This window comes from Ostrea edulis, chromosome 3, assembly GCF_947568905.1.
Source record: "Ostrea edulis chromosome 3, xbOstEdul1.1, whole genome shotgun sequence".
Classification (NCBI taxonomy): Eukaryota; Metazoa; Mollusca; class Bivalvia; order Ostreida; family Ostreidae; genus Ostrea; species Ostrea edulis.
This window is the reverse complement of record NC_079166.1, coordinates 17,281,153-17,306,162: the sequence shown is the minus strand read 5'-3', so window position 1 is coordinate 17,306,162 and position 25,010 is coordinate 17,281,153. Positions and strand designations below refer to the sequence as shown.

At 36.3% G+C, this 25,010-nt stretch overlaps 3 protein-coding genes across 4 annotated transcripts; 2 read left to right on the top strand and 1 right to left on the bottom strand.

Annotated features, from left to right (window-relative positions):
* Positions 1-1,918: 1,918 nt before the first annotated feature.
* On the bottom strand, positions 1,919-7,314 carry LOC125675651 (baculoviral IAP repeat-containing protein 2-like). Of its 2 annotated transcripts, XM_048913430.2 has the most exons (8): positions 6,997-7,314; positions 6,044-6,169; positions 5,101-5,746; positions 4,328-4,506; positions 3,788-3,848; positions 3,527-3,682; positions 2,715-2,831; positions 1,919-2,598 (listed from the first exon to the last, which is right to left on the bottom strand). In XM_048913430.2, the coding sequence occupies exons 3-8, from the start codon at positions 5,738-5,740 to the stop codon at positions 2,402-2,404; spliced, it is 1,350 nt and encodes a 449-aa protein (XP_048769387.1). In that variant the 5' UTR covers positions 5,741-5,746; positions 6,044-6,169; positions 6,997-7,314; the 3' UTR covers positions 1,919-2,401. The 2 variants fall into 2 exon arrangements, with proteins under 2 accessions (XP_048769387.1, XP_048769386.1); XM_048913429.2 differs by lacking the exon at positions 6,044-6,169.
* Positions 7,315-17,016: 9,702 nt separating this feature from the next.
* LOC125677424 (E3 ubiquitin-protein ligase TRIM36-like) lies at positions 17,017-19,364 on the top strand. Its single transcript, XM_048915482.2, has 2 exons — positions 17,017-17,092; positions 17,376-19,364. The coding sequence occupies exons 1-2, from the start codon at positions 17,056-17,058 to the stop codon at positions 19,061-19,063; spliced, it is 1,725 nt and encodes a 574-aa protein (XP_048771439.1). The 5' UTR covers positions 17,017-17,055; the 3' UTR covers positions 19,064-19,364.
* Positions 19,365-21,845: 2,481 nt separating this feature from the next.
* On the top strand, positions 21,846-23,650 carry LOC130053473 (uncharacterized). Its single transcript, XM_056160782.1, has 2 exons — positions 21,846-21,964; positions 22,249-23,650. The coding sequence occupies exons 1-2, from the start codon at positions 21,846-21,848 to the stop codon at positions 23,309-23,311; spliced, it is 1,182 nt and encodes a 393-aa protein (XP_056016757.1). The 3' UTR covers positions 23,312-23,650.
* The last annotated feature ends 1,360 nt before the right edge of the window (positions 23,651-25,010 follow it).

Genomic DNA, 25,010 nt, shown 5'->3' with positions numbered 1-25,010 from the left:
CCCGATTGAAGAGTTCGTTCTAAATATATGTTGATCTGTAACAGGACAGGACGGGTACCTATAAAGTGCGAAACGAAATCGAAACGAAACGAAATTTACTGAAACGAAACGAAATCTACCGAAACGAAACGAAACCCACCGAAACGAAACGAAACGAAACAGATTGTACAACCGAACTCTTTTAATTATAGTAATTAAAAATGGTATTTTAGGCCCTTGTGAAAGTTACCACATACAAATAAAATTCGCCTCCCTTTTGATGTAGGCTTTGGGCTTGACTGATACAAAGTTTTAAAAATTGGAATGGGGAGGGGGGGGGGGGGGTTGGTTGGTTGAGTAAGCAAAACGTACATATCCGAAGTTGATTAAATAACATGTGCAATTAGTTTCAAATCCATAAATTTCAAAACGGAGGGTTACAGTCTCACAGGTCAGAGGTCTTGACGAGGGGTGGGGTCGCCGGCGCTGGATCCGCGTTTGGGCATAAATACATGTTTCAGTGTTTTTTGCTCTAAAGACAAATCTATGTATAAATGTGGATATTGTGTATTTGTATGTAGTATATCAAACGGTGGATTCTGAGTATGCCTTCCCGTTCTCTTTGTAATTTATGCTTCCCTTGTTCATAAGTCTTTTGATTTTACAAAATGCTGACCTCCTCCTGATATTATTGCATAAAACAATTTCCGTTTTCCGTCCCGTTTTCAATTTCACGTCTTAGCAACACCCCAAATGTATAGAGTTATATTTAGACTCACTACATATCAATAATAACTTTTAATAATACATGTATATATATCTTACCGAATTGCATTCATATAATATGGTATACTATTTAATTTATTTCATTATTGAAAGTATACACTCGCACCTCAGCAGTTAGAGATAAAATAAGGAGTTAAGAGTTCTTCCTGCCTTCAACTTTCTCAGACACCAGCTTCTTCAAATAATGTATCTATACCCAAAGGAGGATCCAACGCCGGGGACCCCCACCCCTCGTTTAGTGTGTTTCCCCAGACCTCTGAGACTGTAACCCTCCGTTCTGAAATTTACTGATCCGAAACTAATTTCACATGGTATTTAATCAACTTCGGATATGTACTTTGTCCTTACTCACCCCCCTTCCAACTTTTAAAACTTTGTATCAGTCAAGCCCAAAGCCTACATCAAAGGGGAGGCGAATTTTATTTATCTGTGGTAACTTTCACAGGGGCCTAAGATACCATTTTTAATTATTTTAATTTAAAAAGTTCGGTTATACCATCTGTTTCGTTTCGTTTCGGTGGGTTTCGTTTCGTTTTGGTAGATTTCGTTTCGTTTCGGTAGATTTCGTTTCGTTTCGCACTTTACAGGTACCCAGGACAGGGCAGCTGTGTTCAGTCTGTGAGTAATTTACAGTATATAGTCACCTATATGTACTATATCTATTTATTGACTTATACTGCTGAGATAATTTGCGTTGTTTCAATATCGCTAGGTACAAATAACTCCATTTCTTTTTCGTACCTTTTCCACTTACCCAGAACAACAACAGTGAGAATGTGAGCTGGCAAGGATTGGAATGTGAACCAGCCGGCACTAGTCGTAACTAATTCTACATTTTGAAATGTACGGGTCTGCCAGATATGTAGAGTGTATTCATTGTTTCACTAAACACTGACATTCAGAAGACGACGAGAACTATATGTATATACACGCAGTGCACGCGATTTTGAGATCAGAAAGATATCTCCACATTAGAAAATGAAATTTAACCCACGTTTAGTGAAACGTTCGCAGTATAATACAAGGGGTTTCAACAAAAACAAAATACCCACCAAGTAAACAATTCAATATGGTATAGCATCTACTCCATATATTAATCATGTATATTACATCAGAGCAAAAACTTTTAAAAAATACTAAATCCAGGTGAATCCATAATTAGTATTCTATTTATTTTCATAGAATTGCATACAACAACCTAGTTTGCCAGTATGAGATAAAAAAAAAAACACAAAAAGTGGGGAATACCATTCCAGGAGTCCAACATAACGCCTGCCAGCACCGATCCTTTACTCCAACATAACGCACACCGACAACAGTGCATCTACAGTACAATTATACACTGTCCATTAGAATCCAATCACATTTAAAGTCTGATCTAGTCATCCTCACACTGTCAAAGCTGATACTCAAGGACTCCATAGTGCACACAAAATCCTTCATAATCCAAATTTAGATTCAATCACAATCAAAGCGGTATCCGATATCATTCGCTAAATGTACTGGCTACATGTATTGTCACAGATAATAATCTATTAAGTACTAATCAGCTGCACCTTTATGTTTGCTTATAGTTTTATATCACAGTCTCATGCTTCATCACGACAAACTTCAAACCGTGAAGTCCAACAAACTTTTAATTAAACTTGACCCGCACGGTTCCTTTGATGTCCTGTCGGCACATGGGACATTTCCGGAGCGCGGGTGAGCACTGACCACAACTGACCAGGTGCCCGCATGGAAGAAAGACGATGGACACTTTCCCGGTACAACACATTTTACATATTGTCCGTTCTCGCAAATTCTCATTTGTCTCCTTTAATTTTTCAACGTCTGGAAAAGATAGAATAAATTCATCAATATGCAGCATTATTATAATTATCTAAAATAAACAAAAATTGAGCTCAGAAAAGGTTGATAATTCTCAAACTAATGATAAAGGAATTTACCCTCTGGTTTGTGTTCGTCCGGCGTTTCCGCTTCCTGGCTGTTCGTCGAGTCGTCACTCTCCTGTTCAAGTTCCGTCAACACGTCCACCACCTCCATGGCCGTCATCGTCCGCCATGCTGTAAAAAACAATTTCTGAATTACTTCAGAGTCGTCACTGGGGCAGAATTGTAGCAAGAATCTACTACATCTATTAACGATGAAAATTTGATCGTAGTAAATTTGTGATTATAGAAACTTGAAACTATTTCCTTGGGCTTACAGTACGATTCACGATATATCTAGATTCGATACGCTAGCTTGCATCTCTATCAAGTCGAGATTTCTCATGACGTCACAGACATGTGAATTCTTGCAATATTTACAAAACCAGTCTGTTTGCCTTTGATACATAGCAATGATAGCCATGTTCTCATGAATGCGTAACAGCTGTAAACAATGCGCGTATGAATACAAATAAAGTACGTCTATATTAACGGCTGGGAATTTCGACAGAAATGAAAGTAGAATGTAAATATTAGAATTTTGAAAACACGCGAGAGTACGTGCTTGATAAGTATGCTGGCATGAAGCGTCACAGTTGATACCCTCAAATGAAATTTATTTCTTTTTACATGAAAATAAATTCAACGATTTTAACACATTTGGTCTCTTTCTATATTTAGAGGGTAAATATTGGTGGGTTTTTGGGTTGTTTTTTTTTAAAAATACTTTCACCAAGAGTTGAACAAGTCATGATATATTGAAACTCATCCCAACTATCACTACTTTATATATATATGCAAATTAAAAGCAATTAGAAATAACGTCTTACTTTTCTTTTGGAGGACAATATCAACGGCTCGTTTGACTTGTTTGGGAAGGAAACCCATTTTTAACACGGCTTGGGCAGCATCTGTCAACAGTGGATTTTTCTCCAGTGTCTTATCGGGGTATTTCTCGGTAGCCTGGTCAGTGCTGGGTCTGACGTCTGTAAAACGAATAGGCTTCGTTAGATTGATGCTTAATACGACAAGGATAATCGTTTTATACAGTGAATATGGAATGCACATTATCAGTTCATCGCATACTGTACCGGAAATGTTCTCTGTAATTCTGGAGGGTATGGAAAGTGGGACATTTGGTGGGGTGATCACCTGTAATATAGAATTATTCTATAATGATCTTATTTAATTATTATGATATATATGTTTTTCAAAATGCCTAGAATGAAGGAATTTTTGTTTAAAAACTAGTTGGCAAAATGTTTTATGTTCTATGAACACTTCAAAATCATTCAAACATGATTGCACAAAGTGCATGTTCTATTGTTTCTTTCCCACTGTGAAAAAGTGCACATCTTATAGTTCACCTGGTTTTTTATTTGTAATAAAAATGATTTCTCGTTAAAAGTTCATTAATTATTATGTATTGAAACCACTGTCATTTACAATATTTATTTATTATGAAGGGAATTTGGTGGATAACGTTCCACTCTGTATTATCTATATTTAAGAGCCCACTCCATTTTGTTTTACCTGTTGTCATTGAGGAAGTTTTGTTCAGAAATTCATAAAAGCACTTAATCCAGGTCTTTATAGCAAGAATGAGACGTGAACATGTTTAAATAATTCACCTCTTGTTCTCTTTCCTGCACTGCGTATTCCACATCGTCCAAAAACCGTGAATCTCTCATCAGTCGAATGTATGAGCATCTAGGAGACCATCGCGCATGCTCGACCCAGGGGTCATCTGTTGGTGCCCAGTTGCGGACCCCGATTCCACAGCAAAAACAACGTACCCAATCACTGAAGGCTAAAATTAAAAACAGGGCAAAATGTTATAAAGTAGTCACTGTATAACGATCATAGTTCATACCTACTAAATGGATGGTAGGATATTAATTAGTAACCATGATATCACTTTGAAGGGTTTCTTAAATAAAAGTACTCCACCAAAGGAATTCACAAAATTTTGAATACGCCTCGATTTATTGCACCTGGAAGTTTACATTGAAGTCTATGGAAAGTGCATGCCGTATCAAACTATTTTTGAAAGAAATTGTATTTTCATACAAATATCTTGGTAAAAAGTTATATAAACTATTTTGTTATGAAAACATGAAATAAAAATCAATCGTCTAGCATACACAATTTTTTTAATTTTTTACCAAGAGCAATAACTCTTCCAAAATGTGAATTTGATGTATTTCACTTTCTCAAATTAACAATAAACATTTCTTTTGATTTAAATCATTCAAATTTGTTCAATTTCCTCTCATTATACAATGAATACCTTAAGTAATGAATTAGAAGCGATGAAGACGACGATACATTTACTAAATAATGGTTTAACGATAAAAGAAATGGTTATGACGACGACGATTATAAATTTTAATCTCCCACTCACAGGTATAGTAAAATCCAGCGAAAGACATTTGATGACTGGTCTGGGTTAAATGTGAAGGCCAGTCTTTGAAGGAATTCAAACGACTCTGTTCCTCTGCATACTGAGGATAGCGGCAGTCTGAGAAATCAAGAGTCGGGGCTGGGTTTTGAGCAGTAATGGGTGGCGAAGAATTAGAGTCGGTAAAGAGCATGTTGTCATTCACTGAATCAGCTTCTGTCACAGACGCTAGCGATGGCATTCTAGAGGGACGACTCTGGGGGATCGATGAAAGTGAAGATAAAAAATCCGTGGAAAGCGATGAAAACGATGACAATGAGGAATGTGACGATGGCGCTGAGCTGACATAGGTTTGGGTTTCTCCGTCATGTTCTAAATCATTCTCACTACAAGTTGAAATATGTGATGAAAATAGCGATGACTGATGACTGTCCGTGTACACGTCGTCGCTCGGCACACACACAGGACTAGAGTCTTTACGAAGTGAGAAATATTCACAGTTTGATCGTTCATTGTCGTCCTCAGACACTTGTACTGCTGTACCGCCCCACGAATCCCGGGGGACGGGCACCTGCAGTCCCGGGGGAGAGATTGACACCTGCTGGGGGGATGAAATCCTCCCGGATCTGTATATTCCATCCATTATGTTCTACAAAGCGTGACATTGAAATTAACACTTATAGAAGACGCAATATGTAGAACTACAGGGCTGTGTTCAAGACCTAGGGGCTAGGTATGGTGGCCGATTTGTATCATTTTACAAATTTTTTTGTCTTTTTTTTTGGGGGGGGGGGGTCTTTTTTTGTTTTTTTGTTGGCGAAAAGACAACAAAACGATATTTTAGCGACATAACGAAAAGACGACAAATTGACAATTAGCTACTTTTCTCCTCTTAAAAACGAAAAAGACGACAAACTTTTAAAATGGCGCAAATCAGCCACTATACCTAGTAGTCTATAGCCCCTAGGCTAGCCGCTGCGATCCTAAACGCGCTGTAGATGTGAAATGGAACTCCCATGACTGCACAGTGACTGTGAACATACAATTCTAAGACGTGCACAAGATTTCCATTCTGTTTTACCATCAAAAAGAAATATGGTGTAAAATTAATATAGATTGTCACCATGACAGCCGAGACCGAACATTAACATTAACCACACTTTTTTTCTTTTTTTTTAAATATTTCATTGTAAACGATCTATTCTAATTCGTGGAAAAACCTCAAAACCCACGTAAAAATACTGCATTTTTTAAAAACATTTCTTCCTTGAATAAAAGTCCGGGTTGTGGGAGATAAGAAGAAAAACCAAAACGATAATATCCAAAATATAAATAAAATGCACAACAACAAACCAGTAAACATGTAGGCCCTATCTATAGATTATCATTTTGTACATGTAGTATATACATGTTATATATATCTTTGTGCACTATATAGACCTATATGGTACACTTGTGTTTTCATCTACTGAACTGTGCATGATCTGCATCATAAATAAAAGATTTTGTTGAAAATGACATAGAAGTTCAGAGAGATCGGGTGTCCCTGTATCACTCATTAGAATTTACTCTGTGAATCATGAAATCTGTACACGAAGCACTGTCATAGCGAGATAAATTACTTACTTAGTAAAATAATCACAAATCTATGACCTAGTGCGAGTACTGGGGGCTGAATTGATGATTAAACAATCACAATTCTAGATGTTAATGAAATTTTCAACAATTTTAAACACAGGTGCACAGTAGCTGCTTTCGAGCTTTCTAGAGTTCAACCAGTACAAAGTCACAAAATAATGTATAAATCCACAATTCTATCGAATTTATAAACACTTACAAGTACACGATTTTGTCGTATCTTACATCAAGATAAATTATAATGTATTACACTTTACTTACGGTGGAATCGGTTGTGTTGGCTTCTGCAATGAATGCTAGTCAATGTGATACTGTGGGATTGCTAAATTCGACGCATTACTGTATTATTCTAAAAATAACTTTGGGTTTTCACGGGATTAATAATCCGGTTCCCGAGGCTACACTTCAGGAGGTGCTTCGATAACTCAGTGTTTTTCCCCCTCCTTTTTTGTGGTTTCACAATCAAAAATGACAAGTAACATTACTACCAAATGTTAACCCGTTAGTGAGCCATAACTAGTTTTTATACCTTGAGCAAAAATGAATGTTGATTCGAAGCGAAAGATAAAAATAGCTAATGGATAAAAATAGAACAGTGGGACTTTCCGTTTTTAAATTCATCGAGAATGTTCAACTGCGTATGAATATATCAGATGGTGATGGAGATGGTGTAAGAGCCAGTTTTAGCCCCAACTTAAATATGCACAATAAGAATTTTTTTATATTTATAGTTGTATCAGGAAAGAAAAGTACAAATATGCACAGTTGTACATCCGTTCTAGGTAGACGAACAATTAACCCTTTGCTTTGTTCTTGTAGCAATTTCCTATTATTTGCAAAACTTGAAAAATGTCTGAAAATACTTCGTTATACAACACATGCAAAGAACGCGTGATTTTAGACAGGCTGAAAATGTAGTTCATAATCGTGTAACAAATTATAGGTATATCAAGGTTAATTCACATAGATCAATGAAACTATACTAACTTTAAAAAGGTATTTGAATAAAATTGATTCAGAAGATTATTTTTGCATTACTGGAAAAGAGACGACGGCTGCATGACAGGTAACCACCCTTTCTTACTAAAGGGAGTCGTTACCGGTCGATCAGCCAAATATGAAATATATCTGAATAGGTTTTATGGAAGGTTACATGTCTAGCCCAAATGTACACATATAAAATCAGCAAGGTCTAAGAATATTTGAAATAATGTCTCTGTAAACCCTCTGAATCGATACTTACGTACATAACCGATTGATTGATTGAATATTGTTTACCGTCCCTCTCGAGAATATTTCACTCATATGGAGACGTCACCATTACCGGTGAAGGGCCTATTCTTAGCGCTTATGGCCATTGAACAGGGAGGGATCTTTATCGTGCCACACCTGCTGTGACACGGGACCTCGGTTTTTGCGGTCTCATCCGAAGGACCGCCCCATTTAGTCGCCTCAAGATTACGACAAGCAAGGGGGTACTGAGGACCTATTCTAACCCGGATCCCCACGGGATTAGACCTAATGTTTTACTTAATTAATAATACAATTTCCGGTCATATATACCATATTTGAAAAAAAAAATATGCCATGGCAAAACTTTCTTTTTATATGAAACTGCATCATCCATAAAGTGCAACGCCTGCGAATACGTTTGTCGCCAATGTTAAAATACATACGAACTTGACACAATGCTGCCAACAAATGGACTTTTTAAGTGTAATAAAGTTCAAAGTCAGTCCATTATAATCGTACTCAAATAACAACTACACAACTATCATAACGTATGAGTGTTTCTATAGTTATCATCTGAACAAATGGATTTTGAAAATGATATTCCAATATGCAGAAAAATTATTGAAGCGTAGAAAAACAGCCCCGTAGATATCATGTGCATAAAACTAGCAAGGCTACGACTTATGTTACACCGTGAATATCTTAAAACTCTTTTAATGGTGTTGTTGATTTTTCAAATTTTAAATATGTTGGCCTTCTCAGATTTCATCAGAGTTTATCATTTAACTTAAGTTTATTTTTCGGCAATTAGCATATGCCAATTGACTCCTTTTAGTGAGAAAGGCACTAAAATTGACAACTTATTTTGACTTTATGTAGCCTATACGTCTTATCTCTTACAGGGGAGAGTAATTATCGAGAGGAATTCTTTAAAAAGAATTTCGACTTTTTAAAAAAATATATCTATTTTTGAGAAGTTTTGAACAAAGAAAGATATTATGTAAAGAATCTCAGAATACTTCTCATTACCAGCTCGTTGGAGTTATCGCGCTTTGATGACTCTTGTGTGTCATTGGTAAGAAAATGCACAAATCTCGTGAGCAAGTGCGAGATTACTGGGACATATAAATGAAACGTTCAGAGCACCACCCCCCCCCCCCCCTTTTTTAAAGAGTTAAAATACATGGTATATCTTTAAAAAAATTACCATTTGTCAAACTGCACTTTTCAAATATTCTAACACTATATCTTATTAAAGATGTTACATGTTTTTTAAACTCCACCACACCTATTTTAAAAATTCCAAACAACGATGTTCTCTGGACACCCAAGTACATCAATATTTTGCAATTTTCAAATTAACTTAGATGCAGTTTGGAAACGCATTAGGTGTGTTAATTAGTGTTATAAACGTCTTTTAAAAATGCAGTTTGGCATATACATGTATATAACTTGTTCTAAAATATGGAAAATTACGGGGGGGGGGGGGGGGGGGGGGTACGTGTACGATTACAAAGTCCATGCCATATGAACCTGTCCTAATTGTATGATAAATTAGAATGTCTTCATAGTCTGACAGAATAACTTTAAAAACATATTCATCACATTAATTACAAGAAAAGTTCTTGTGTTAGATGTGCATATCGGTTTTTCCCTTCACAATTCTTCTTGCGATTGACACTTTATATCGGTCAGATTTGGCAAATTTAGTAGCTTCTCTTCCTCACATAGTTTAATAAGTTCGTCTGTTTTCTTTTAAGAATAATCAATTCCTAAATTTGGCTTTAGAATTTTAATCAGTGTTGTGGTTTGCAGTCAGTTATTATTACGTGTGCCAAAGTAATGTGTTTACATGATGTTGTCCCGGTAGCAGGACTTTACGCGCCTTTAATTTGAAGAGTTCCACTAATGGAAATGATAAGTATTGAAAGTGCGAGATGTGGAGAAATAACTTTTAAACACAGATGGTATGAGAAATTTATATTTAAAAAAAAAAAGAATTTGCAAAATGTGTGTGGTAGGCATTGTGTGGAAGATGGGATGCACTCACTTATTGATTGTCCTTTATATAAAAGGGATTGGCTGACCTATTTTTGCTAGAAATTATACACATTTTTGTAATTTATCAGGCTTTCAAATCTTTTTCTTCACACCAAGAACATATTTCTTGAACCTAAATTTTAAACGCTTTAACAAAATCATATGAAAGCAATCTTTTTGAATGTACATGGTCAGAAACAGGGATTCCATCTAATTATAGACATGACAAATGGGGTAGATCTGATGATAATCAAGGTTTTTAAATACTGCATTATTCTTAAAGAGCAGATTTCTATATACTAAACTGTTTTGTAATTGGCTAAATTGGACGTTGATAAGACATTTAAAGTGTTAACCAGTTCTCCTGAACTGCGTTTGTAAACACATACACCATGTAAGATGAGGATTTCGTTTGCAGTATGTAATCGTACTGAATGATGAGTTCATGTTAAACATGAAATTTACATCATTGTTCAAAGTCGTTTTCTCTACCCTGTTTTCATCTGAATGTCTTTTGCCGCTGAATGTGTCCCGCCAACAGCCTGCAGGCCGTCCACGCTTTCACGCCGCCATATAATTGTTTACTTTCGAAATTCCGCATGCAACTTCATGTAATCATTAATATTTCGAAGTGGTGTTTCTAATCATATTTTCTCGCTCGCTTGCGCACATCCACCGTAAACGTCATTCCTTCATTAATCCGTATATTGTACCTTTAAAATTTAATCTATTCAACTATTTAAGATAGATCTTTCTCATTTCATATCACAGCTATTGATAAAGCCAAACAAAGTTTGGAAATTTTTCAAATTCGAAGAACAAGATAATTTGTGGTGTTAATGCATAATTTAATTTCTACACCATAAATCTATGTATTTATATTCATACATATTCTACCATGTTTCGGAAATTTACATCTTAGTAGTCTACAATTTCGAGAATAGATATAGAAATATGTAAATTGCAATGAAATAAGCTTTCTTTAATGATTTCCTGTATAGATTACATGATCAATTTCAGTGTCGATAAATATATCAGATAATTTTACAACAGGTGTATATTAGAATGATTCGTTCTTCTCTGTCACAGTAGGTAAGCCTTGACCTTCGAGTTAAGTCACATTTATTTATAGATTTGATGATTACAACATAATAATAGAAGCAATGATATCATCAAATGAATGAAGATTAATATTGACATTATGACAATTAGATTTGAAATATATAGCAAGCCTTTAAAACATTTTCGTATACATGTACACTGTAATTATGTTGATAAAGGGTGTCTTCGATGATTTATTTACTCAACAGATCACTGCTAGATGAAATACAGATGAATATACACAAATATAAACTAAAAATACAGGTAAGGGTCACAAAAATATACAGGTATGTATTGAAATAAACATATATATGTAGATACATTTAAGTATATTGGTTCAGGAAGAGCAGGCAGCACTAAATATTTTCTTCACAAACTTTTCCAATGATTTTTAAAATACCATATTAACTCATTAAACTTAATAATTTTTATTTTTACGAAATCTTTTGTTCAGATATATTTTTCTGTCGTTTGAAAAGAAGGTACATTTATTGATATGATGAAATTCATCACCAGCACTGACCAGTGCTATTACAATTACACATTGTACACGTCCGTAAACTTTCAATATCATTCCATCCACCAGTTTCTACCGGAAGTCGATGATTAACAGTTCGCAAACTAGTTAACGTGATCCTTTTAAAAATCTCTAGGCAAATTCAGCAGATAATTTTCTAGACCAAAATTTCTTTTGAAAATTCTATAATTAATGCATTTAAGTGAATCATTGATTCTTGTACTAAGTTTTTAGCGCTAACCTCTTTAGCACAAGACTTTAACCAGTTAATATGGCAAGCCTTTTTACTATTTATTCGTAAACAAGATATCTCTTTATATAAGAGAGATATCTTTTTACACTAAAGAGATATCTCTATTGGCTGAAGATATATCTCTGTAAGTTAGAGAGAGATTTTTTTCGCAAGGGAGATATCTCTTTAACCAAAAGAGATATCTCTTTAAACAAAAGAGATATCTCTTTAAGCAAAAGAGATATCTCTTTAATTAAAAAGATCTATCTTTAAACAAAAGAGATATCTCTTTACGCTAGGGAGATATCTCTTTCTCTTTGAAAGATATCTCACTAGTTTTAAGAGATATCTCTCTCAAAGAGAAAGAAATATATCTCTAGCGTAAAGAGATATCTCTCTATCAATGTAAAAAGATATATCTCTTTAAGTTAGAGAGATATCTCTTTAAATGTTCAAAAAGAGATATCTCTTTAACTTAAAGAAACATCTCTCTAAATCTTTCCCCCAGTGATCATAATGACTTATCCCTATTGCATCGTCATTAATATGACGTAACCCTAATTTTTAACCAATCAAAATACTTCTAGTGTAAAAACGGCGGAAAAGGTTGAAGAGGTGGTTGGGGAAACATGATTTGGTATAATTGTAAATGTAAATCTAATCTAGGTCACATATTTTATCAATTTATTGTCTTTGTTTTTGTTACCTGTATACACTTCACATGCGGTAAACGCAAAATATTCGCCCTGAATTGCAGCCATCATGGTAAGATTTGCTTTGGCGGACTTCCGGTTTAGGGAAAATTCCTTCAGTATTCAAGTAATAAAAAATATTGAAAAGAGATATCTCTCTATTTGAGAGATATCTTTTTTTTCAACGATTAAAGATATATCTCTTATACTTTGAGAGATATTTCTCTAGGAATTCTTAGAGAGATATCTCTTTAAGTGAAAGAGACATCTTTCAAAGTAAAAAAAAAAGTATCTTTCAGAGTAAAAGAAATATCTCTTTAAGTGAAAGAAATATCTCTCTAATTGAAAGAGATATCTCTTAAAGTATAAGAAACATTTCTCTACGTGAAAGATATATCTCTCAAAGTGAAAGAGATATCTCTCTAAGTAAAAGAGATATCTCTAAGTGTAAGAGATATCTCTAAAAATAAAAGAGATATCTCTCTAAGTGAAAGAGATATTTCTCTAAATGAAAGAGATATCTCTTAAAGGATAAGAGATATTTCTCTAAGTGAGAGATATTTCTTAAAATGAAAGAGATATCTCTGTAAGTAAAAGAGATATCTCTCTAAGTGAAAGAGTTATCTCTTTGTTAGAGAGATATCTCTGAAAACGAAGAGGTATCTCTCATTTTAAAGAGATATCTCTTTAAAATAAGACATATCTCTTTAATTTAAAGATATATCTTATTTTTCTAATAAATAGTAATAGGGCTTGCCATAAGTTAAGGCTACGAAATGTTTGCTTTATCAATATAATGACAATCCGCAAGCATTAAGTATAACTTGTGTACATTTTATCCATGGATACATATTTGATCCATCCGTAAAACACTTGTAAAAATAACAGTAGATTGCATTGTTAAGTTTATTCTCATGACTGCTACAATTTCACCCAGTACATAACCATTCTTATTTTAACAATGGATACCTCACTTTCTCCATACTCCATTGATTTAAGATTTGGATAAATCAAAGAAAAAGTAAGGTGTGCCTTTTCTATAATGTCCAAATTTTCATAACCTCAAACTTCACAAGAATAAATAAAAATATATTGTTGACTTTATGGAACAAGTCCATCTGACGATTGATTGGGAAATGGAAATGACGAATCTTTCGTAATACTCCATAAAGAGCTTTCGATGCTTGTTCTGTTAAATGTTTCTTTGCATGATTAAACTTTCTACTTCTACCAAAATAACAAAACTCTCTTTGACTAACATTTTCAACAGCGATACCATGTACAAAAACTAACGTTTTGCCATAGGACTCTCTTTAAAATATTGATGTATTTCTCTTGTCTATGCGCACAGTGAGTTTCCATAAACTGCTATGTTCTGTAAAATATATCGAGTGAGCGTTGTAAATCAGGCGCAGTTTCGGCATTAAAACGGTGTCACCAGCACAAAAAAAAAAAGAATAGAAAGGTTAACATACATGCAACAAACATGCCATCTTGCACCTGCGTACTAGGACATCTAAATAAAAGGTGAAGATAACGAACAATGATCAATGTCATAACTCCTATAAAGGTGAAGATAACGAACAGTGATCAATGTCATAACTCCTATAAAGGTGAAGACAACGAACAGTGATCAATCTCACAACTCCTATAAAGGTGAAGATAACGAACAGTGAGCAATCTCATAACTCCTATAAAGGTGAAGATAACGAACAGTGAGCAATCTCATAACTCCTATAAAGGTGAAGATAACGAACAGTGATCAATATCATAACTCCTATAAAGGTGAAGATAACGAACAGTGAGCAATCTCATAACTCCTATAAGGAATACAAAATAGATAGTTGGGTAAACACGGACTCTTGGACACACCAGAGGTGGGAGCAGGTGCCTAGGAGGAGTTACAAGTATCCCCTGTTGACCAGTCACACCCGTCGTGAGCCCTATCCTCCTAATTGATTTCTTCCAGGAAATTGATAAACTGGTGATAAATTTTCCTTTCGTCTTAAGCCATGAAACTTCCGATACGTGTTCACCTATTTGTATCTTTGATTTAATACCATTGTACATATTTTTTTGATAGATCTAAAAAACATTTTCTATTCATGTCACTGTTTAAACTTTTGGCACATAGGGTAAAACTGTAGTGTATACCAAGATATATCAGCTTTGTTTGTCTTGGAGGAAATAAAAAATGCTTCTGGGATAATGTCATTTAAAAATGCCTGAAATTCATATCTTTTTGTCAGAAATGAAATAAAAGCTATGCTGAATTCAAAGGCTATCGGGTTAGATACTATTTCTGTAAAGTTGTTGAAAATTAGCCCAGACGTGATTACAGAAATTTTAACATTTGTTAAGCATGTGTATAAGAATTGGTGAGGTTGCGTCTGAATGGAAGAAAGCTAGAGTTACCCCTCTTTTTATATCTGGAAATTTTTTTATGGTGAACAATTACCGACCTGTGCCAGATTTTGCAAATGTCAGCAAAATCAAAGAAAGACAATTCTATAAACTCAGTTTAATATAAAGTCAGCCATTATGACGATGTAGAGTACTACCTTAATATGAGCATTTAAATAAAAAAATATATAGGAAGAATGCTATACCAGAGAATTTTGATGTGGATGAAAAGTGGAGGGTATATACAAAAAATGTACGTCAATATTTTGAAATTGAAAACTTTCAAATTCACTTTATTTAGTCAGAAAATGCAGTTTCAGTCGAAAGTAATCTGAAACAAAATTTAAAACCCCTGCTGGACTCGAACCCGCGATCTACAGTTCAGCAGTCGACATGCTAACATGCAGTGCTACTCAGAGTCTGGAGGATGTCATACGGGGTTCCTTGAAAACATCAGTCATTCGTTTATTGGCATACATAATGAGCAGATATTTTCTCAGATTACTGTGGAGGTTCCTAAGAGCGAGATGATACATATTGACTAGTGGGACCCTGTCATTTTGAGACTTTTCTTTGTGCTGGAGGAGGGACTGTGGGTCCTGTCTTGACATCTCATCAATCGCGGACTGTACCTTGCAAGCATATCCTCTGTTTGCCATGTGAGTTTTGAAGATTTTTCCTTGTTCTTGGAAAGCAGTAGGAGTAAGGCGGATGTGGGTGACCAATCCCTCCAGAAAATGTACAAGGGTGAGGTCGGTGGCAACATTTTAGAAGTGTTCGTCCTAACGACTGTAGACCAGAATAATTTTATTTACCGCCAAAATTCCACACAGAAGACGCGCCAGACCGTCCTATAGTCCATCGGACATTAGTCTTTCAGCTTCCACACAGGAATACCATTTGTGAAACCAGCGATTATTGTATCGAAAACAAATACAGACTTTGTTTTAGTTACTCTTACAACACCATTACTGTTTGTTTCACTCAAGATGTTTTCAATACCCTCTTCTCCTCCCCTTTTAAATGCCATTTTCAGATGTTGGTAGGACAAACCAGACAGTGCTATTTTCTTTAACATGTAATTGGACAGACTGTTTGACAAAGGGTGCAGAGATGACAAGCATTCATTTGTCCTTAATTTATAATGAATTGACTGCATAAGGTAAACTAGGCTTTAACAATATATTACAACTGAGCTTGTAATGAACAAATGAAAATTGCAACGCCTTTACATCTTCCAAAGAAGAGTGTGCATCATAGCACATTTCCAAAGAATCCTTCACCAAGGTTTCCAGTTTGTATATTTTCGGCCTGACAAATCTTCTTTTACGACACACAAACTATCCACAAAACCTTTGATAGGTAATGAAATATTGCCTGTATTTAAACAGATGATAGAGTCAAATGCTTTTCCATTATGGCAAACAACCAAGGGATTTTGGAATTGTTTTAGCCACTCAACAAAATCCAACAAGCATCTTTCAATGGAGATGCTATCAACTTTTCTTTTGTGATGAAACATTTCACTATTGACAATGTGTATTCCAGTCACAGATGTTGCACCAGGTGTATTTCTACCAGCGACATTTCAGTCGGAACATCGCTCGGCCTTTTGCGTCAAGGCGAGGTTTAATTCTCGACTTGACGGAAAACACCGAGCGATGTTCCGCTCGGAGACCTGGGCTGCGTTCAAGATCGTAGCGGCTAGCCTAGCCGCTAGGCTAGATATCTAAGTATTTTGAACACACTGTATGAATTAACGCTTGTTATCCCTTTGTAGGGCTAGCCTAGCACATCGTTCAAGATCGTAGCGCTACCGAGCCCTAAGTAGCCGCTACGATCTTGAACGCAGCCCTGTTATTTATTGGCATGATGCTTTGTAACCAAGACGTCCACGCAGTCCTCATAATCCGTATACACAGCACTGGAAGTAGTGGGCTCTATAAAATAATAGACAAAACAAACCCAACTTGTATTTGAATCACTTTACTGAAAGACATATCTATCCTAACATTAAAAGTTTTATGCAGCGATATCATGAACTGGATTGAAGAGATAACATAGATAGTGTACACACGGGACAGATCACAGGACGTGTCTAAATGTCGAAAGAACACGGAGACCATGATGGACTGAGAGGTAATCCAAAATCATATACATATTCCAGTGGGATCATATTGTAATGAATGCATTTGTTTGAATGATATCAGAAAATTATTGATTAAGTCTAGATGAATCTGGTTTACTAGTCATTACAAGTTAATGAATGAATGAATATATATATATATATATATATATATATATATATATATATATATATATATATCTCTGTGTGTGTGTGTGTGTGTGTGTGTGTGTGTGTGTGTGTCCGACATTTGAAAACGTATCCTGAAAAATGAACATTTATATCTTATATTGACAGTGAACTACTCATTTGACACCGCCACCAGACATGCATCCGCATGCACTGCCCAGGACGTCCTACTGTGTGACCTCTGTGAGGACGTACTGCTACAGAGTCATTGTGAGCTTTGTCATATCAACCTATGTTCTAACTGTGTAGGTAAACAATTCTCAGATTCCTTTAAAAGACACAATGTCGTACGCTTTAAACACAGGAAGTCTACCCCTAACTACCCAAACTGTCCAGATCATGCCGAAAAACACTGTGAAATTTTCTGTGAGACATGTGACATTCCTGTCTGTTCTACCTGCGTCACCTCAGGTAAACACAAAGATCACGATATATCAGATGTTCTGGAGAAACTCAGCTTTAAAACAGAGTGTTTACGAAAAGATTTGGAAGAACTAGAAACCAGAATTCAGCCCCGATATGAAAAAATTGCCTTCAATGTCCAAACTAAGAAAGCCAAGTTAGAAAAGAAGTATGGGAAACTGACAACAGCTGCCGGTCAACAAGGAGAAGTCTGGCACCGAGAAATCACCGCCATTGTCAACCAACGAAAAGCCGACATCGAGGAGATGAAAAACAAACATCTAGCCATCTTAGATAGACATGCAAATGAAATCACACACAGAATTGACGAACTTAGACAGATCATTCAGGACCTGAGGAAAATACTGGACTCCAATGGCGTCTCCCTAACATCTACGTACAAATCTAGGAATGTCGAGTTTAGAAGATTACCTCCGAAAACACAAGCTACATTGCCATGTTTCTCTCCTCAGAAAATAAACACAGAACAGCTGAACGAAATGTTTGGTTCTCTATCATCATTATCCATTAGCACAGAAGAATATGACTACACAATGAAGTCAGCACAAGCTGTATGGTCTCCTCCAGTCAAAACACTGCTTGATGAACCGCGACTCGTCGCCACCATAGACACTGGGTATATGCCACTCAGTGTTAGGTGTCTCAGTGAAGAACAAATCTGGACATGTGGAAATAAGAAAACCATAGAACTGCTCAACCTTCAGGGCAAACTACTGACATCAATACAAACCGAGTCAGGGAACGCGCCATGGGACTTAGCAGTGACACGGGACGGAGATCTTGTTTATACTGATCGTGAAACAAGAACTGTAAACCTAGTGAAGAATAAACAGATACAGACTGTGATCACCCTACAGGGGTGGGCACCTGTTTTTGTCTGCAGTGCCTCCTCTGATGATCTCCTGGTTACCATGGTCAGCGATGATAGAAAAGAATCCAAAGTTATGCGTTACTCTGGCTCCACAGAGACACAATCCATTCAGTTTGATGATCAGGGTCATCCTCTCTATTCATCCGGTCGTTATAAATACATCAGTGAGAACAGGAATCTGGATATCTGTGTGGCTGACTGGGCAGCTAAAGCAGTAGTGGTGGTCAATCAGTCAGGAAAACTCCGATTTAGGTACACTGGTCATCCCTCTAATACCAAGGAATCATTTAATCCATTGGGCATCACTACAGACAGTCAGAGTCACATCCTGATAGCAAACTTTAAAAATGACAGCATCCACATCCTAGATAAGGACGGACAGTTCCTCCGTTACATCGAGAAGTGTGGTTTACGCGATCCATTTTGTTTATGTGTGGACACCAGAGACAACCTCTTTGTGGCAGAGTCATCTGCTAAAGTGAAGAAAATCCGATATCTATGAACACTATGTTATTTACACATCTTCCTACTGTGTTAAATACATATTCAATTAGTGTTTATATATTCATATACAATATGTACAGGTATAAAGTTCTATATTACTACATGTATGTATAAATTGGAGAAAGATTGACTCAACAAATGACCATTATCACGAGACCAAGTTTGTGATGTGCAACTACCACATGTATCGGCACAGCAAATTAAGGAATAAGTTTTAAATCAGCACTAACGGTACCAAATTACAAATAAAAACCCAGTTAATCACATTCTAATGCAATGTATAAATTTTGCTTCATGTTTTCGTCCAATTTCGTTGCGGGGGCATATAGTTTTGATCTGTTCGTCTGTCTGTCTGTGGCAAAACCTTTAACGTTGATCATCTTTTACACCATACGAGGTAGAACTGTCATATTTGGTATGGGGGTATTTACTCCTCCTAAGCACCTGATCCCACCTCTGGTGTGTCCAAGGGTCCCTGTTTGCCCAACTATCTATTTTGTATTGCTGTAAACACACCACCATTTGCATTTTTGCCTCGGATACTGAGACCTGAAACTTGCCAATGTTTCGTGTGATAAAGTTTAGTAGAAAGCACAGCGGCGTTTGAGCGTAATCAAGCGGGGGCTTCGGGACGACAGCCCGCTACAAGTCAAGCTCATCGAAAAATGATATTAATGAAGAAAAAGAGGTTGAGGCAGCTCCCATTTCGGAAGTGTCGTTAAAATGTCGATAAATTTTTTAAAGTTTTTTCCCAATGTCGTACTTGTCAAAACATTTTTCGCGAAATACGAAGAATCAAAATCCTAAATCTCAATCTCAGGTGAGTTTCAGTGTGCTTACATCATCATCAATGACGTGAAAATTAAGGAGAATTGCGTAAAATAACGTACACGTGAAAATTTCCTGAACAAAAGATTCTATCTATTTTTGCATTCTCTTTTTATTTCAATTTTTGAAGAAGAAAAAAATTGATTTTTTCAAATTTTAGTTTACACAATGAATTCAAATTTGGGCTTATGTTTGCGATGCTTTGTTGTTTTAACGATTTTACTGATCGCGAGCATGAAAGGTGAAGATAACGAACAGTGATCAATCTCACAACTTCTATAAGCAATGCAAAATAATGAGTTGGGCAAACACGGACCCATGGATATACCAAAGGTGGGATCAGGTGCCCAGGAGGAGAAAGCATCCCTTGTCGATCGGTCACACCGGTCGTGAGCCCGATATCTTGATCAGGTAAACGGAGTTATCCGTAGTCAAAACCAATGCACCACGAACGACCAAACAATCGGTATGAAACTCGTCAGACAGCATTTAACCCAATGATGCATATGTAGGTTGTATTGGCAAACTAAATCGTTAGAATGACATAAAACTTGCGAAATGCTGACTTTAAACGATACTGTTGAAACCCCTGCACCATCAACTTGTTTGTCAGTAGCCTGCCTTGCTTGTACATATGTATATAATAGACTGTCTTTTGTGGCACTTATTTTAGCGCCATATTCTCGGGACCGGTATACTAGATATGTTCCAAAAATCTTTAGGCTAATAAACGGATGTTACTGGACATGAAGCGCCAGAGGAATTTCATAAATTTATGATATATATATATAAAAGTGAGATACTATTACTACACTATTTTACTTTACTGACTCTGATAAGCACGTGGTACATGCCATTTACCATTTCATGCTTCGCCCGGTCTGACGGCCACACATTATCATTTATATCTATTCTTGACGGGGTATATGGACTCACATTCCCTTTCAAAGTTTATAAGCTCCCAAGCCTTCAGGTGAAGGAGAATATATACTTTGACAGAGAATGTGAGTTCATATACTCTGCCAAGAATTCCTATAATGAATATGTCCTACTGTAGAGCGATGAAAATAAGGTTTATTTTACGAAGCGATTACGTATGGAGATCTATCGACGCCATTTTGTATCCCATCTATTCTTGGCAGGGTACATGACCTTATAGTCCCGTCTTGTCGTCCAATCAAATGCCTAGATCCCCCTCCCCCGTGCAGTACGACATACTGTTTTGTGCACTAAGTAAATGCAGGACAATTTGAAACATCAAATTCACAAATGTTTTATCACTTTAATATTTGTCTGACCTTTCAATGAGGACACAGTTATCCAGGTAACAGAAGTCATCCGATATCACGAACTGGGTTAAATAGATAGCATATAGATAGTTTACACGGGGCATATCTCACCATACACACGGCATCTAAATCACAGGACTTGTCTAAAGATTGAAATAACAGAGGCCATGCTGGATTTAGAAATAAAACAAAATTACATACAAATTGCATTGTCTTAATATTTATTTGACGAATCAAGATAATTACCTACCGTAGTCTAATTAAATAGAGATCTGCTCCTCATTAGGTGAACCTGGCTTTGCATCATGGGAAATGTTTACGACGTAAATTGTTTCCCTTATTAAGTGTACATGTACTATAATTACTGTAGTCCAAATTCTAGAATTTATTTTACAAAGTTTTTTTTTATGTCCGATATTTTAAACTGATATGTTGACGGTATAGACTACTCCGTGACTCAGACACCAAACATGGACCCAGGACGCCCCCCCCCCCCCCCTCTACATAGAGAGTTTGTGTGATCTTCGTTATATAAATGTCTGTATTGACAGGTAAACATCTTTCTGATTTATCTAAAGACACAGCAGTAATATCGTATTCAATAAATAGATAAAATCCAACCCTAATTACTACCGCAAATGTTAAGATCAACCCCCTCCCCAGATGTACTGGGAGAAATGTCAAGATCAACCCCCTCCCCAGATGTACTGGGAGAAATGTCAAGATCAACCCCCTCCCCAGATGTACTGGGAGAAATGTCAAGATCAACCCCCTCCCCAGATGTACTGGGAGAAATGTGACGTTCCTAATTGTTCTGCGTCATCTTCTGGAGAGGGAAAAAACCTCTAAAACAAAACATTAACAAAAAGATTTGGGAGACCATGATTTATTTCCGATCCGAAGAAATGGTCTCTGATGAGAGAAATAAGGGAAGCTGACAACAGCTGCTGATCAACAAGGAGAAGCCTGGCACAGAGATATCACCGTCATTGATCTGACCCTGCGAAGAGGACCAACTAAGCATATATCTATCTTAAGTAGATACACAGATAAAATCACTCACAAGATTACCGAACGAACTCAGGCATATCATTCAGGACCAGAGGAAATTACTAAATCTAGAAAAGTTTACAATACGAAGTTTTTCTCTTCAGACGATACATATAGAACAGTTCCATCGGCTGATTAGTCGTGTGTCATCATTGTCTATTACTACAGAGATGTCTACAGGAGCTGTATCGTCTCCTCCAGTCAAACCATTGTTTGATGAGCAGCGTATCATCACCGCCATAGACATCGACTATGACAGACTATGCAGTGTTGTCAGTCTAAGTGAGGAAGTCTGGACATGTGGGACTGACAATATAATTAAGCTCTACAACTCCCGGGGCAAACTACTTAAATCAATCCAAACGAGTTCTGGAAACTGGCCATGGGACATAGCAGTGACACGGGACGGAGATCTATTCTATACTGACCGTGAAACAAGAACTGTAAACCTAGTGAAGAATAAACAGATACAGACCGTGATCACACTACAGGGGTGGGTACCTCTCAATGTCTGCAGTACCTTTTCTGGTGACCTCCTGGTCACCATGGTCAGTGATGATGACAAACAATCCAAAGTTGTGCGTTACTCTGGCTCCACAGAGACACAAACCATTCAGTTTGATGATCAGGGTCAACCTCTCTATTCATCTGGTCATTATAACACTAAATACCTCAGTGAGAACAGGAACCTGGATATCTGTGTGGCTGACTGGGCAGCTGAAGCAGTAGTGGTGGTCAATCAGTCAGGAAAACTCCGATTTAGATACACTGGTTATCCCTCTAATACCAAGGAACCATTTTATCCACGCGGCATCACTACAGACAGTCAGAGTCACATCCTGACAGCAGACTTTAACAATCACCGTATCCACATCCTAGATCAGGACGGACAGTTCCTCCGTTACATTCAGGACTGTGGTTTACATGTTTCATGGGGTTTATGTGTGGACATCAGAGACAACCTATTTGTGACTGAGTACTGGACTTGTAAATTGAAGAAAATTCAATACCTAGGTGACCAGGTAGTTATTTCGTTAGATATTTGTCATTGTAGTTCCTTTTATGTGCATGTCACGTGAGATTTGTAAGAAAGAAAGATAATTGTATTTACTAACCCGCGTACGTTTATTTTTCCATCAAAACATAGTCACTCTCTGCATGACCATCAAGTTGTTGGCAGTATATATATATATATATATATATATATATATATATAAAGCACAGAAAATTTCACTTCATTTGGATACCCACTTCCGCCCCTACCTGGGGTTGAACTCACGACTTGCAGAACCAAATCTCCTGGCAGCTTGTAACCAGCGCGCTAGACCGCTCGACCATCTAGGCTAGTATATATAAAACTCTAAACACTTTCTAGAAATATTTCGACCGTGTTACCGGTCTTCTTCAGTCGTGTTTATAGTCGTGAAGAAGACCGGTAACAAGGCCGAAATATTTCTAGAAAGTGTTTAAAGTTTTTTTGTTTTTTGTTTGTTTTTTTTAAATTTTATTCCGAAAAAAAAAACCTCCACCATTGTTAGGGACATATCCATGTTTATCTATTGTTAGAAACAAACCTATGTTTATCCATTGTTGCATTGTTAGGAACAGATCCAGGTTTATCTATTGTTGAGAACAGACCTAGGTTTATCTTTTGATAGGAACAGGTCCAGGTTTATCTATTGTTGGGAACAGATGTAAGTTTATCTTTTGGTAGGAACAGATCCAGGTTTATATATTGATGTACTATTAGGAACAGATCCAGGTTTATCTATTGTTAGGAACAGATCCATGTTTATCTATTGTAAGGAACAAATCCATGTTTATCTATTGTTAAGAACAAATCCAGGTTTATCCATTTAGGTTTATCTATTGTTGAGAACAGATCTAGGTTTATCTTTTGATAGGAACAGATCCAGGTATATCTATTGTTAGGAACAGATCCAGGTTTATCTATTGTTGAGAACAGATCTAGGTTTATCTTTTGATAGGAACAGATCCAGGTTTATCTTTTGTTAGGAACAGATCCATATTTATCTACTGTTAGGAACAAATCCAGGTTTATCCATTGTTGCATTGATAGGAACAGATCCAGGTTTATCTATTGTTGAGAACAGATCTAGGTTTATCTATTGTTGGGAACAGATGTAGGTTTATCTTTTGATAGGAACAGATCCAGGTATATCTATTGTTAGGAACAGATCCAGGTTTATCTATTGATTTATTTTAAGGAACAGATCCAGGTTTATGCATTGTTAGGAACAGATCCAGGTTTATGCATTGTTAGGAACAGATCCAGGTTTATCTATTGTTGAGAACAGATCCATGTTTATCTATTGTTAGGAACAGATCCAGGTTTATTTATTGTTGAATTCTTAGGAACAGATCCAGGTTTATCTATTGTTGAGAACAGATCCATGTTTATCTATTGTTGTATTGTTAGGAACAGATCCATGTTTATATATTGATGTATCATTAGGAACAGATCCAGGTTTATGCATTGTTAGAAACAGATCCAGGTTTATCTATTGTTGAGAACAGATCCATGTTTATCTATTGTTAGGAACAGATCCAGGTTTATTTATTGTTGAATTCTTAGGAACAGATCCAGGTTTATCTATTGTTGAGAACAGATCCATGTTTATCTATTGTTGTATTGTTAGGAACAGATCCATGTTTATATATTGATGTATCATTAGGAACAGATCCAGGTTTATCTATTATTGAAGGAACAGATCCAGGTTTATCTTTTGTTAGGAACCGATCCAGGTTTATCTTTTG

Bases quoted from the DNA above. Each gene is read 5' to 3' on its own strand.
- LOC125675651 (XM_048913430.2), bottom strand. From the start codon at position 5,740: ATGGATGGAATATACAGATCCGGGAGGATTTCATCCCCCCAGCAGGTG. The intron at 3,683-3,787 runs GTACAGTATGCG...TTCGTTTTACAG, and splicing joins AATTACAGAGAACATTTCCG to ACGTCAGACCCAGCACTGAC. The intron at 2,599-2,714 runs GTAAATTCCTTT...TATCTTTTCCAG, and splicing joins GGACGAACACAAACCAGAGG to ACGTTGAAAAATTAAAGGAG.
- LOC130053473 (XM_056160782.1), top strand. From the start codon at position 21,846: ATGTACTGGGAGAAATGTCAAGATCAACCCCCTCCCCAGATGTACTGG. The intron at 21,965-22,248 runs GTACTGGGAGAA...ATCACTCACAAG, and splicing joins GATCAACCCCCTCCCCAGAT to ATTACCGAACGAACTCAGGC.
- LOC125677424 (XM_048915482.2), top strand. From the start codon at position 17,056: ATGTCGAAAGAACACGGAGACCATGATGGACTGAGAG. The intron at 17,093-17,375 runs GTAATCCAAAAT...TTATATTGACAG, and splicing joins AGACCATGATGGACTGAGAG to TGAACTACTCATTTGACACC.